At 40.3% G+C, this 14,704-nt stretch overlaps 1 protein-coding gene across 1 annotated transcript in view; it reads left to right on the top strand.

Moving 5' to 3' along the window:
* EFCAB2 (EF-hand calcium binding domain 2) overlaps positions 1 to 12,812 on the top strand; it is a 34,488-nt gene extending 21,676 nt beyond the window's left edge. Inside the window, exons 3-7 of the mRNA XM_049830871.1 lie at positions 4,273 to 4,345; positions 9,058 to 9,137; positions 11,005 to 11,047; positions 11,148 to 11,214; positions 12,237 to 12,812. Of these exons, the coding sequence (XP_049686828.1) occupies positions 4,273 to 4,345; positions 9,058 to 9,137; positions 11,005 to 11,047; positions 11,148 to 11,214; positions 12,237 to 12,352 (379 nt within the window). The 3' untranslated portion in view covers positions 12,353 to 12,812. The remainder of the gene's footprint in view (positions 1 to 4,272; positions 4,346 to 9,057; positions 9,138 to 11,004; positions 11,048 to 11,147; positions 11,215 to 12,236) is intronic.
* The last annotated feature ends 1,892 nt before the right edge of the window (positions 12,813 to 14,704 follow it).

Genomic DNA, 14,704 nt, shown 5'->3' with positions numbered 1-14,704 from the left:
GTGCGTACAATTTGATTATTTAACATAATAATAACAACAATAACAGCAACATGAAGGTGATCATACTTGATTGCACCAAAAGTCCATTTAGCCCAGTACCCTCATCTGGGCTACTAGTAGTTACTTGAGGGAGGAATATAAGGAATTGAGTAAATTCGCAGTATTTCTTGTTGGTTTTTGTACATCTGCCACATTATGATTTGACTGGCGCCTGGGTTTTTTTGTGTCTTATGATAAATAGCAAACAATTGTTCTCTATTAATCTTCTTGACAGCATTGATGATTTCATTAGCTGTCTGCCACATCCATCCTCCATCACAGTAGTTTAAGTCTGAAGAGTCTGGATGTGTTTTATCTGTTAGGAGATGCTATTCCATAGCTCTGGCCATTCTTTTTTGTGCTCCTTCTTGTTCAGCTTTCTCCTTTTTGAAATGAGATGACCAGAATGGAGGGAATGGGATGCACAGATGGGAATCAGGAGGGAGAACTGCATGCACTATATCTTTAGCATGCAGTGTTATGGAAATATAAACAAAACACACGTCTGAGGGCGTAAGAAAAAGTTCAGTGGAAGATAAAAACATGGACTCTTAGACTGATCAGGGCATAACTGACTACAAGATACAGAGCTAAAAGAAGTAGAATTTAAAGATTCTTAAATAGTCTTGATTCTGGTATTTTTAAAGTTTGAATATTTGACAGTGCTACTTTAACTTCATTTTAACATAACATCCATACACATAACAATTTGGCTTTTCTTATAAAATACGTAAGCCACATGTTTTATGTCTCACTGAGCAGATCTGAAGTTGTTATAAGCTGTTGTCATTAAAGTTTACTGAAGTAATTTTTCATATTTCCAATTACTGTTTTCACAACAATATCACCAGAGCTTTTAATTGTAAATCAGTTATTGAGTATAAACACTACAAAGGAGTAAATGATTTTTCGGTTGTACTAGATAGGGAGAATTTCAGGGTATGCGCCCACACTTGGTACAGTTGCTCTTCCCTCGCCCATAGGGCTCTTTGGGAAGAGTGCTCACTTCAATCTCTTTGCCCATCCCCAGGGAGATGCCTGATGCCCGGGGCTGGGGCTGCCGCGGTGCCCCCCGGCTGCCCTGCTCCTGGCTGGGCAGTGGGATGAGCCCTGCCTGCCCGGCCCTGCCCTTCCACCCTTGGGCCTTGGGAAGCCCCTGCCACTACACCCTCCCCAGCCCTGAGGAGCCCCTCACCCTCACTGCACCGTGACATACTCGTTGCTTGCTTGTTTGTCATTTACATCTGCAGTCCTGGCTAAATAGCTGTAAAATTCGCTACACTCCTTACTCTACTATATAATGGATATAGAGCTTGAGAAAATGTTACAACAATGAAATGATACAAATAGACTTTTTAAACATTTATTCATTCGGACAGTAAGTCATAACCTGTGAGAGGGGACATTCAAAAGTGTATTTAACATAGTAAATGCGCAATTTCACATTAATTTTTATCATAGCAGAGCTATTGACGATGAACAATTTATTGTCTAATTATTCCTAGGTTCATATTGCAGGGCTGTATCACAATAATGGGATTATTAATGGCTGATTATCTTGTATCAGAAGGTGGCAGTACAGCACAATTCTTAACCAGAATTGTAGACATATAAGTGTTATTGCCTGAAATATCAGATTCCCGTGAAGAATATGGAAAATTACCCTGGCTTGACAGGCCAGCATCGGTATTACATCACTTCTAATGCAAATACAAGTCAGTAAGAAATTAAGCATGAGGAAGATGGTATTGTTTCATGCTGCTTACAACACACCCCGAGTCAAGGGCTTTCATGATTTTGCAAATCTTGTCATTGAAAGTGTTATATGTAGGGTGAAAACTATGGCCCAAAATTTTATTGCTTCTGTGTTACAAAGCCTGTATGAACATAAACTCACTTTAACCATCATTTTTGTATGCTAGAAACTACACAGCAGAAACCGCAGCTGCTGAACTAAGAGAGGAAGTGGCTGGGAGGAAAATACAATTTCCTATCTGGGTCCTTTAAACTCCATGTCATTACCAAATGTGGCATGACTTTTTTGACCACAGACACTTCAGACAATATCCTCATGCTGGCACACGCACAGACTGTCAGAAACAGCAGCCAGCAATGCCATATTTTGCAAACTCTTTCAGGGCCTGGCTTACCTTCATCACATCGCAGTTTTGCTGAGTGTGAGCTGTGGCAGGAGATGATGGCAACCTTCCCATCTCTGGCAGTCTGTAAGAGTAGAAATAGTGTGGGACAGCAGAGAGGCATGATTTGGGGTGGATGTTTCTCTGCGGGAGGCAGAGAGTATTTACAGGTATCTTTTAGCTGGAAAAGATGAGCGAGTACAGGAGTGAGAGCATCAAATACAGTATATCCATACTAGAAATAGGATGCATGGACAAGGATTATAAAAATAGGACTAAATTTCTGACCTCATTGAGGCCAATGGCCAAACTTCCATTCACGTCCACGGGGGGCAAGGTTTCACTGAGTCGTTTGAGCAGATGGCTTCGTTTCGTAACAACTGTATGTGTGGGATTGGGTTTTGTTTTCCAACTATTTTTGTGCAGCCAGCCTTTTCCTCTCTTTCGTCTATTGTAGTGCTTCTCACATGTTTTCAATCAGAATGGGAGCTCCTCGGGACCTGTCTGAGGAGGGCAAAGACTGACGCCTATAATTTTATGTGTGCTTTGTGTGCCGCATTTGGGGCCTTACTGTTATAAGATGATTTTACAAAGGTCATTGCTTCTTGTATCTACCATTTTTATTAGGCAATCTAATTTTTCCCCCAAATATACTGGTGAAGATTAAGAAACCACAGAGGTTTGAATCATGGGAACTACCAGCACTGTGGATACTTATTCAAATGTGCTTGAATTTCTGTGTTGTAGAATTGGACCTGAAAATCACAAGCAGTATTGATGCCTATGTTATTTTGTTTTCAATCAGACTGTAAGTCTCATTAGTACTCTTTTTTACAGCTTCACAGTACTTTTGTTTCTAGTCTGTGATGGTGTTCCTCTTAAACTTTTTTGAGGCATTGCCAGTTCGGTCATGTCATGGTTTAACCCCAGCCAGCAACTAAGCACCACGTAGCTGCTCACTCACCCCCCCACCCCCCCCCCCAGTGAGATGGGGGAGAGAATCAGAAGGAAAATGGTAAAACTTGTGGGTTGAGATAAGAACAGTTTAATAGACCAGAAAGGAAGAAAATAGTAATGATAATAATAACAATAATAAAATAAAATGACAATTGCTCACCACTCGCTGACCAATGTCCAGTTAGTTCCTGAGCAGCAATCTGCCCCCCCCCCCCCCGACAACTCCCCCCAGTTTATATACTGGGCATGACATCACATGGTATGGAATATCCCTTTGGCCAGTTTGGGTCAGCTCTCCTGACTGTGTCCCCTCCCAACTTCTTGTGCCCCTCCAGCCTTTTTGCTGGCTGGGCATGAGATGCTGAAAAATCCTTGACTTAGTCTAAACACTACTTAGCAACAACTGAAAACATCAGTGTGTTATCAATATTCTTCTCATACTGAATCCAAGACATAGCACTATACCAGCTACTAGGAAGAAAATTAGCTCTATCTCAGCCAAAACCAGGACAGGTCAGAATTTTATTTAGATGCTCAGAACAACTGCACCAGGTTCAGCAGTAAATGCAAGCTATGAATATATTTTGCAGCATAAACAAGGAGGTGATAAGCCACTGTGTTGGTCTGTTTAACTCTTTCAGTCTACAGCAGGGGCATAGCAGGGCTGCCTCCTTCCTGACCTTTTGTAATTGTTCTTCACTGCAGTTAGAATTTCTATCTTTATAGCATTTAATGTAAACATGTATTTTATTTGTTACCTTTCATCTCAGTAGGTTTCCAAGTGTCCTGTTAACTATATAAATATAGACTTTACTGAAATTAAGCTTAACAATTAGAGGACAGCAGTTGAAAAGTAACCTGCACACAGTACGCTGCAACACAATGGTAAAGAAGAATTTTTCGGGAAAGTCACAAGAGCAATTATATTCTTCCAAAAAGCTCCAGAATAATTAATGTCTGTAAAAATAGACATTGCTTACTGAGACATCATTTAAAAGTCCACATACATACGCTTATGTGTGCCTGTGTGCTTGTACATGCACACTCCTATACGCAAGCTGTGAATTGGTATCTGGATTCTCCACAGACACTCTTGTATTGCAGATTTACTGACAAAGATGTTCTTTCTTTCTTTCAGAGAGATTGGTTCAATTGTCAGGTCACTGGGTTGCTTCCCAACTGAGGCAGAACTACATGAACTGCTTGCAAAGGTAACTGTTTAGATCTTTTGTATTTTTTTCAATCTTAAACTTGGACAAGGTTGGCCCTTTTGCCTTGCTGTGTGGAAAACCTAAGCTCTTCTCCCAGAGGCTGGAAGTGTCATGGAAGTGATTCAGGCAGGCAAGCAGTCTCTCAGGTTGCCCTGAAGCAAGCCTTTAGGCTGATGAGGTAACAACATTGGTGGGTTAAAATGAGGAATCTTTGACGCTCTTTTACCCCAGAAGGTCACTGTGACACTGTGCCAAGGTGGAGGGACATTTATAGAAAACGGAGGAAAAATTGGGTTTGGCTGAGCAAAAAGAATGTCCTAAACCTCAGTTGGATTAGGATATCCAAACCCTAACTAACCATCTCACTCTTCTGGACATGCCATGGACATACACTGGATGGTTAAGTAATAAAAGTTAGTTCTTGAGCAGGTGTTAAAATTATACTTCAAATTCCAAAAATACACAGAGGGAAGACCTGCTATTTTTTTTCACTGCGTCCTATTATTGCTATCTTATAGCCAGACCTCTCAACTTTCTGTCCTTCATGAGGTCTCTCCCAGTCTTGAGATTTCTCAGTTATAGGTAAGTAATCTTTTCTTACTTGATTACTTAAGCCTGTAACTCAGAATTCACACATAAAACTTCGCAAGACCTAGTGGTCCTCCCATTCTCCCAGTGTTATGCAGGGGTAAGAAACTTCAATCACATTTCTCCACAGTTCTTTCCTGCACTAATTTTTGTCCCCTTATCTCGTGCTTGTAAGAGAAAGGATAGTGTGCTGGTGCCTTGGTAGGGTATGGTTAATAAATGGGACAAAGAAGTGGGAAAAAGACTTCACATTATTTTTGCAAACCGATATGCTGCCTTAAGCAATGGAAGATGCGGGGGCCGAGAGGTGGGGGAAGGTTTTTTTTCTTTTTCATGTATAGGTCAGGATACTGGGAATTGATCTCTCTTACTCTTTTCCTTCTGTACCCCCGCAAATTTGGATGGTTGCAGTAGTAGTCTCCTCAGCAGGCTTGTCTGGTCTCTTGTAGATCAGAATTTAGTGTGAGAAATCTTGTGCTAAGTCTTGTGAAAATGATACAGCTGCTTCAGATGAGGAAGTGCAAAGAACCATTGGAGGAGAAAGATCTTTTAACATGATACTGCAATCTGTCTGCTCTGGTTCTGTACTCTCAGTACCAGATTGTCCCAGCTCCCACTGACAAACAAGACAAAATGAAAAGATAAATTATGGTGCTTAATACAGATGATATTTTTAGTGGCCCACAGAGATTTTTGTCTGCAGCAAATGCACAGAGCAACTGACTCGAGATACAGAATTGAGAAAAGGAAGCAGATGCTTTGACCCCCTGCCCAGTCCAGGGGAACCAGGAGAGTTTAAGGCCTGCCTCCCCCTCCCAAAGAGATTGGACTTTCTAATTTATTTTTTTCCCCCAATTTTCAGCATTACTGAAAATATGAGATAACTAATGCATAAGAAAATACAATGCAATGCAGCTATGAGGTGGAAGATTGTTGGGATACAACAGTTTAACATGTGTGCAATTGTCGATTATAAGGATATTAAATTAAAGTACAAATACTGCAAGAAGAAAGAATACATTTAAGAGTAATGGTTAACCTTCAAGAACACTGCACTGGAAGTTAAATCTCAAAGGTTTCATGGTGCCTCTAATGAAACCTTGGCATAGGCTTAGTACCAGAACACTGTCTTTTTGTAGAACCCTTGATGTATTATGTTAATCACAAATATATCTTAATTTATGTAAGATAATATTATAATTGACTATGGTAATACCATTTTATCTTAATCTAGATAAGGTAAAAATTGTCTCTATTGGCCAGTTTGTAACCAAGCTATTTATCCAATATTTTTGCCCATTGTAAGCTGTGATTCATTTCAGTTTCTCACTAATTGTGTCTCTTAGTCATCTCATCTTCCTGTTAGTTTTATTGTAGCTAAACTAGCATATGTTGCCCTCAAATTATTAATATCTGCCAAATCAGCATTCATGTAATTATTTTATCTCTAAAAATTATCATATACTGTTTGCTATACTGCCTTATGCTAAATGCTGTACTTCGAATATCTTTAGGCCCACTTACAAAGTTAAGATTAAATGATAAGCCTAGAGATGGTGGAAGCTAATCTGAGGGTTACTACAATGCCTGGAGTTTGAAATCCCAGGTTCAGTGCACTGCTCTGCCACAGATCTCCTGGATGACTCTGGAAGATGGTTTTGTTTCATTGTGACTCAAGTCCCCAAATGTTATATGGAAAATAATAGTATGGCTGTGAGAGTAGAGATACGAAACATAATGTGTGCTACAATACAGTTGTTATGGGAGCTGTGGATGTACTCAAAGGAAGGAAATAGAGCAAAACTCACAGAGTTTGAACAAGTGAATATTGTTACTGTCATGGTCACTGTGAAAAGAGGAGGAATTACAGAAAAAGGAAAACATGAATGGGAAATGTTGTGTAGAACAGGAGTGAGCATGAGGAAGAGTAAGAGGATACATATACCTGCAAATCTGAATACTTACTGACTTAGGTGAGGTTAATATATTCAGTTTATTCACATATCTATCCAATGTTAGAAATAGGATTACTTTTAACAGTTCAAGGTATTGCTGGGCCTGGAGAGCCACTGAAACGGAAGCTGTTCTTTCTAGGTCAGAGGAAGCTGAGGTTGCTCATCACCTCCCAAGACTAGGTCCATTGTCAGGAAGGACACGTTTCTTCCACAGACTGCTTTCTGAAGGGAAAATACAAATAGCACACCAACAAAAAGAGACAAATCTGGATGATATTTGTCAGTGAGGGCTGACACTGTCAGAGGTATTTGTTATGTTGAGCTCTGAAGTGGTCATTGCTGGTGAGCTCTTCTGGTATGAAAATTAGGATGACCTTCAACTGTTTGGGTAAACAGATCTAATATTTTTTGGCTCTTAAACATGGTTTATATAACGTACCATCTTCATGGATGTTTTGGGTCCTTGCTTTTTGTTGTTCTGCTTAACGTAAGACACATCTATCTCTTTCTGATAAATAGCTACCGTATTTCTTTTTCTGTCTCTGTGGACTTCTGACCTAATACTAGTTGAAGGACAGATATTCCCTAAAACATCCTGTGTACTGTTACATCTTAGTATTTGTGATGCATGGTATAGCTCAGTGTATTGGCTAACTGTTATGTCACTGGAAAAAAAGTTAGGTTTTACCAGGTGTTTTGTTACATCTTCTCAATCAAGCAAACAAATGATTCTGTCATGGTAAAAGGTACCATTTGATTTAGCATGCAGCATGCAACAGCTTCGTTTCCTTGCTAAGGTCCCTTCTGCTAGGCTTACCACACAGAAGGGAAAAAGTGCTTTTTCAAGCCAATTTCCACTCTAAAGCTGCAAGAGGTGGTGCCTGAGTGCTTTTAAAAACCAAAACCCTTCAAGAGCACTGGAAAAGAGCATGCAGCAGCACTTGCAGCTCTCTGGTTAAGCAATGGGATGTATCAGGCATCACCCCAGCTCTGACCCAGCTCCCAAGAGGAAGATTTCTTACTTTGTCTTTTCCTGGCTCAGTTAGGAGATTTCAGATCAGTGCCTCTCTGAGTCTTCTTTCAATCTGAGCTGTGTCTTGGGGAGCCTAGCAAGGTGTCGCTGCTGCCATGTGAGACCAGAAGGCATGCATCCAGTTTCAACACAGACAGGAACAGGCTAGCTCCTTTTGGGAGCAAAACTTGAAATTTTCAGGGAAGGGATGCACCCTGATGATAGGGAACAGTTTTTACCATGTTGCTCATCTCTGGTGGAAGTATAGGAATGCAGTGCGAATGTTCCTAGAAGTCTCCAATGTTTTGGGACTAATCTGTTAATTTATTTGGGAGGCAAAGGGAAGCTTTTCTTTGTGTAGCATTTCATGGGCTGCCTTAGGACTGTTTCAGACAGCCCTGACTCAGTCTGCCTGCCTCTCTGGTCCTTCCCCTGACAACTCTGCCAGGCTATGAAACACTGGAGGCAACAAATTCCATCCTTGAGGTGTACTAGACTGGGGCTATGTCCAAACTAGCACATTAAATATGCCCAGAAACATCCTTGGGTGTTGAAGCCAGCTGGCACAGAGCAGCTCATGTCTACCCTGGTAAATGTTTTATGCAGCATGGCTGCACAAAGCAGCCAGCTGGGGAAAAGTCCCTAAGGTCCTAGCCAGGCCTGGTGACTGCTGCGGGGAGTGTTAGGTGGCACAGGCCAAAATCATGCCAGGGAATGTGCTAATGCTTTGCTCTTGTGGGTGGTCACATTACACAGTTTGGGAATGTTCCAGGTCCTGCTAGACTTTACTAGTATGAATGCAGTCTGAATGTTTAAACCTCTGCTGAGTTATTGTGGGAGATAAGATCAGTTATTAGGCATCCAGTTCCTTTGCATGAATGGTTTCTAAGCACAAGGGGGCAATATTGAGTTGTTGAAAGTGTCTGTAATAGCAGGCCTGTATTTTGCCTGGGATATTATTTCTTCCTCGAATTTCCTTCTGTTTGGTCGCAAGCTTTTCACTCAGATGTTATGGTGCCATGTGACACTAAAAACCTGATGTAAATATTCAAAGTCTAACCCTGTAATTTTAATGCAGGAATCACCCCAATTTTCTGGTTTTCATATTAGTTTGCTAATGAGTCATATAACCTGCCATACTTAAGTTTTATTTTTAGGTAGAAGAAGAAGAACCAACCGGACACATTCATCTGGAAAAATTTCTTCCAGTGATGACAAAAGTACTACTCGACAGAAGGTAATGGAAAGTGGATTTTCTGTGTCTGTAGTTTATTCCAGATTGACAGGGTTGATTCTGAATATATATATCTATAGTAATTTTATGTAACTGGAAGGAGTACAGATTTTTTTTTGTTATTTAAACTCAGTTTACATTAGCTTGATAGATTTTCGTTCAAAATTACTTTGTCTACATAAAATTATGTTGTATGGATGATATAAATAATAGCAGCTTAAAATCATGAATTGTGATCACGTGTAGCTTTTGTATTTTTAATGTGAATCAGAATTAACTTGCTATTCAATATGTTTTGTGCATCTCTGAAATACTTTACACGGAAATTAAGGTCATAACCATTACTTTCTCTGAACGTATGAGTTACAGTTACTGAGAAGCACGGTCTGTTACAGTGTGTTTCTAATAAGTTGTATAAATAAGCTTCATATTCATGTCTCAAAGTGACTGCCAGGTACAGTTGAAGGTACACAACTAGCACTCTAAAAGACTGCTGATCTAAAAGTCTAGAACAAAAACGCTGCTCATTATTCAAAGGTACATAGAAATCTTTGCCTGTACACAGGAACTTGTGCTATTTTGACATTTTGCACTAAAAGCAAGATTACTTATAGGGAATTTATCTTTCATTTTAAAGATGGTAGCCAAGGGTTTTGGGAGACTCAGTCTGGTCCAATACTGAGAAGTTATTTTGCACACAGAGGGCCTGTGGTAGGAGGGTGTTCTGCACACAAAATAGCTATCAGATTTCCCAAAACTCTCTCGCAGCATCCAGAGACAGCAGGCTACAACTTGGGGCTGTGTTTGAGAGTCTTTGTGCCCGTGTCTGGACGCGGACCAGCCAGCAGTGTTTGGGTCCCGGTGTGCCGGGGCAGGTGCATTGCCTTCCCAGGGTCCTGCATCTTTGCCTTTTCTGGCCTTCAAGGCACATTTCTGGCTCCACACCGATGTTCACCCTTTCACAAAATACCTTGTTGCTCTGGGTTCTCTTCTCCTCCTCCACACCGCCTCCACACAAACATACACACACACAAAAAACCAAACCCACACTCTTTCTCCAGACTAGTACAGGCTTGTCAAGACCCACTTTGTGTTTTGGGGCACTATGTCCATAGTTCACTTATCCAAGGGCACATGAGATTTGGATCACAAAAAACAGGGCTTCTTCTTAGCACATTTGATTTTTAGACAGTAAAAGAGTGAGGTGGGTCTGGACAAAACAATCAAGCAGTTAGAAGCTTCCTGGCTTTAATATCTTCTCTTCAGTATTCTTGGGGGTTGGTGAAGTCTGCTGGGATATGGAAGTTCTCCATTACTGCACAGGGCTTCCTTTCCAGCTCTGAGATCAGGCACACATATGCACGCACACACGTGCCCAGTTCTCCTGTCTCTCTGAAATTGTTAGTGACAGGCAGACCTTTTCTTTTATAGCTACCAGCCTCCTTTGCTCATCATCAGCTCATTAGACTGTCAAAGTCCCACTGGGTGATCTGTTGCCTAGCTACCAGTGTACCCAGACAAAACTTTGTGTTCTTGGTTTGGCCATCTCCTGTTCAGTGCATTGGCTACATGGAATGATTCACTATTATTGATCCTTACTAACCCACTCAGCCAGCCCAGACATGCAGAAGCCATTCATCTGGCTCCTTAGCACAAGGAAAATTAAACAGGAGTGCAGTAAAAGACGTAAGAGGTAAAGATATGGACAGTTCCAAAAAGTCAAGCTGGAATTAAATGTTTGGTAGACAAACGTAGTAAATTCTCATAGCAAATAAGTTTTCCCTTTCCTTTAGTACTCCTATTTTATTCTTTCAGAATAGTACAGCAGCCTGGCAAACAGTGAGTTAACTTTCTGATTCAATGGTTTCAGCTACCGGCCTATTCCAGAAGATGTTCTTCTACATGCATTTGAGGTCTGTAACTAAATATTCAAGTACCTAATTGCTGGAAAGAAGTTGCTGATTCTTGATTAAATGTGGTTAAACCCACAAGTTTTATTCTTTTTCTTTAAAGGCTTTGGATGAGCATAAATGTGGATATATTACTAAAGAGGAGCTGGTCAAATATTTGACTAAAGAAGGTAACATGACTTTTGTAATATCAGTATTTAAGTAAATAGACATTACATGTGTATATGGCACCTTGAAGTCCTCATTCTGCATCCCAAAACTTGCGGGAGTAGATACATTGTCTTCAAACAATACTGTTGCCATGATGAGTGGCTGCAGACTAGAACATTTCACTGGTGAATAATGCAGGGAAAGAACATTTATCATCTGCCTGCTTGCAGACATTATAAGATAGAGATTATTATTATTAAGAGTCATAATTCAATCTTGTGTGGATAGTTTATGATTCTGTGCACATCTCTGTGCTTCCTAAAGATGTGACTCTTTTTCTGTCCTTCTGTAAAATTGTAGTTTAGATTTCCAGATGTTTCAGGTAGTTTCAGTGCTCATTCATTCCTACATTATCTTGACCTTAATTCCAGTGCCCTACGCAAACAAAAAGATTCAAAGACCAGATTTAAGTCGTATATCATGTAATCCTCAATATCCCTTGAAGAGCCTGCTTTTCTTGCATGGCTGACTCATGCCTGCCTGCCTCAAGTACAAAATGATGTGCAGGCTTTGCGCAAGACCCATCCTTAGAAGAGAACCTTGCTCTCAAAGAGGGATGAAGTACGCCATCAGCAGCTTTGAAGCTCCTAAAAGAGAAAAGGCAGAAGCCTTTCATGATGAAAATACAAGTGCAAGGGTAGCCAAATGAGAGATAATAATTCTAATGTACACATTAGAAGAATTCATTCTGACAAAAATGGTTGTTTTGAAATCCCTGTGGCAGAGAGGAACTGGCTGTTTTGGAGTCTGTGAACTAGGAGATCAGAAGATCCAGGCCCTCTTTCTCCTTTCCCTTAGACCAGCTTGCTTGGTGTGCAGCACTTACGTTGGCAAAAGTGAAGGAATCGGATCCTTAGTATTGCTCCTTTTCTCCTCTGTGTGAGGATCAAAAGGAGATCCCTGCAAGGAAAAAGTGGTGTAATTTACCAGCCCTGAAAAGAATACTTATCAAGATAAAGTTTTATTCTGTGCTGTCTTTCAGGTGAGCCCTTTACTCAGGAAGAAATGGAGGACATGCTCTCCACTGCTCTAGATCCAGAAACAAATTCTGTTCACTACAGAGACTACATTTCAATGATGATAGTAGATGAAACTTAAGATCTTCCCCTTTAGTGTTTGAGATGCCTTTTGGTAACAGCAGTGTAGCTTGGCAGTTAGTTGAAATATGTATTTTAAAGTATAACAAAGCTCAGCTTGTGACTTTGTGCTTATAAGTAAAATAAAATCTGCGTAGCTATATTTCCTTGGGTTCTGTACACGTATTGAAATATATTCACACCTGGAAAAGGAACTCTTAACAGAGATACTGTGTAAGGTCTGGAAAAGAAATCATGAAATCATGTTTGAAAATAACAGGAAAAATTATGTTAATGGAGTCAAGAAATGACTTTACAATTGCTTGTGAAAAACTAATGGAAAATGAGACCTGTGAAAGCGGGTGATAAGTAGGTAAGTGAGTACCTTAAGATGACTAAAATTGTGAAGCCGTGCTTTATATTTAAATGTAATCCCTGTTTGTGTTTACCTAATAAGGCAGCAGGTAGGTTACTCCTTTTGAAATAATATAACAGATCAAATAAACTTTCTACAATTTCTAGGTTTTGTCAAATGATTGTGTTTTGTTTATCATAGGCAATTAAACCGGGCCAGTTAGTTCCATTTTATGTTAGTCACCCATTGGCACATGATACTTTGCTTCCATTTTAAACATGCAGGTAACACTCAAACCATTGCTGTAGTCAAATTTACAAAGTAATCTTTGAGAATACTTCTGTTACTATAGGCAATAAACAGTTCCCCTTTCATAACCAGTTTGAAAGTCAGGAGCTTAAACTATTTAACACTTAGGATTGTAGGACTGGAATTTGATTTTCACAAACTGATGAGGCACCATTTTTTGAAAAACGTTAGTGTAGAATATGAGTCTCAACTATCCTTGCTAGAAGACCACCACAGACCTCACTGCTCTTCTCATTTCTAGCTTAAGCATTTTCTTGACTGTTACTGTACAGTTGTCCTTTAACTTGAGTTCAAGTTCTTTCCTCTCAAGTTCTTGACTTGTACATCCTCTTCTAACAAGTGACCAGCGGTTGCCCTCAACTAATGAAGTCTCAGCTTGTAAGAGAAGATTCTGTGGTCTGATCCTCAAGGGCACCATCTTGCACTTTGTGCTCCACACCTTTCACCCCATTTCTGTTTTTCTACTCTCTATCAAGTTGGGTTTCCTCCTGTACAGTGTCCTACCACTCCTCTGTCTTAACTGCATATCCCAGCTCTGTGTCATCAGCAGACTTCACCGGCTGATGAAATCCAGGGAAGACTGATGCAGAGAGGCATTGAATACCTTACCCCCTCTCATGCCCGTCTAGTGGCAGAGCTGAGAACAGAGCACAGGGCTCCTCATGTCAGGTCTTTTGCTCTACCCATTTGTTTCACTTGAGCTGGAAGCTCAGAGGAGCTGTTTTCCTACATAGCTGCAAGGGAGCTGCTATGCTTCACAGAGAAGAGATCAGCATGATATAAATGTGGTGATGGAAGCAATCTGAAAGAGACCATTTTTTAATTCTCTTTTTACTTCTCTGACCCAAGTTGTCCTTCACGGATATTTTCTTAAACAGTAAGGGAACAAAGAGTTAATGCAGGTAAACAACATTTGCCTAGTTCTAAGCTGGGTTTTCACCTGGGAGCCACCATTGCACTGGTCTTAAGACTCTGCAATGCAGTCTTGTTAACACATTTACTGGGTATTTAATGTGTCAGTAAGAATGAAAAAGAAAGGTAATCATTAGTGTTATAATGTGTGAAGATATGGGTTTTTGAAGATTAAAGCAAGACCAACAGAGGCCCATTAAGAAAATATATTTTTTATTAGCCTTCTTTAGTCTCTCTTTGGAAGCTGAAATTATTTGCCCTAGATGAATCCTTCTTCCGTTTGATATACAGTGTGTTGTATTGGATTTCTAACACAGCTGACATGAATACAAGTTTCATTCATATTCTGCAGTCTTGGAGCCACTGTCAGCCTCATCTGGGATGTCAGCAGGAAGATGCTTATTTCTGGAAATCACTTCATAGCTCACATTGCTCCAGTGAGAGCACAATTTGTTTCTGGTGGTGCTACCCCAGAGGCCGCCTCAGCTACTGCTGTATCAAATCAGGATGTCCATGTACAACACAGTTACAATTCATAGCGCAGACAGGATCTTAACATATATACTTTGATGGTATATATAATTTTTTATGTGACAGTCTTCAAATTCAAGGGAAGAGGGTATTCTGGCAAGTAAAAATTGGTATTGTGTCTGAATTTATCACACAGCAACTCCTCCAGCCTCATCTTCTTATACCTGTCCCCAAGAAAGATATGTGCAAATAGGACAGATAAAAGCAAGTTGCAGTCTTCACTTTGGGCATAAGCAACCAAATTCCATTGCCCAGAGAGTTTCCAAA

The sequence above is a fragment of the Accipiter gentilis genome, chromosome 28 (assembly GCF_929443795.1).
Source record: "Accipiter gentilis chromosome 28, bAccGen1.1, whole genome shotgun sequence".
NCBI lineage: Eukaryota > Metazoa > Chordata > Aves > Accipitriformes > Accipitridae > Astur > Astur gentilis.
The sequence above is the reverse complement of the archived record's forward strand: the minus strand, read 5'-3'. Positions and strand labels throughout refer to the sequence as shown.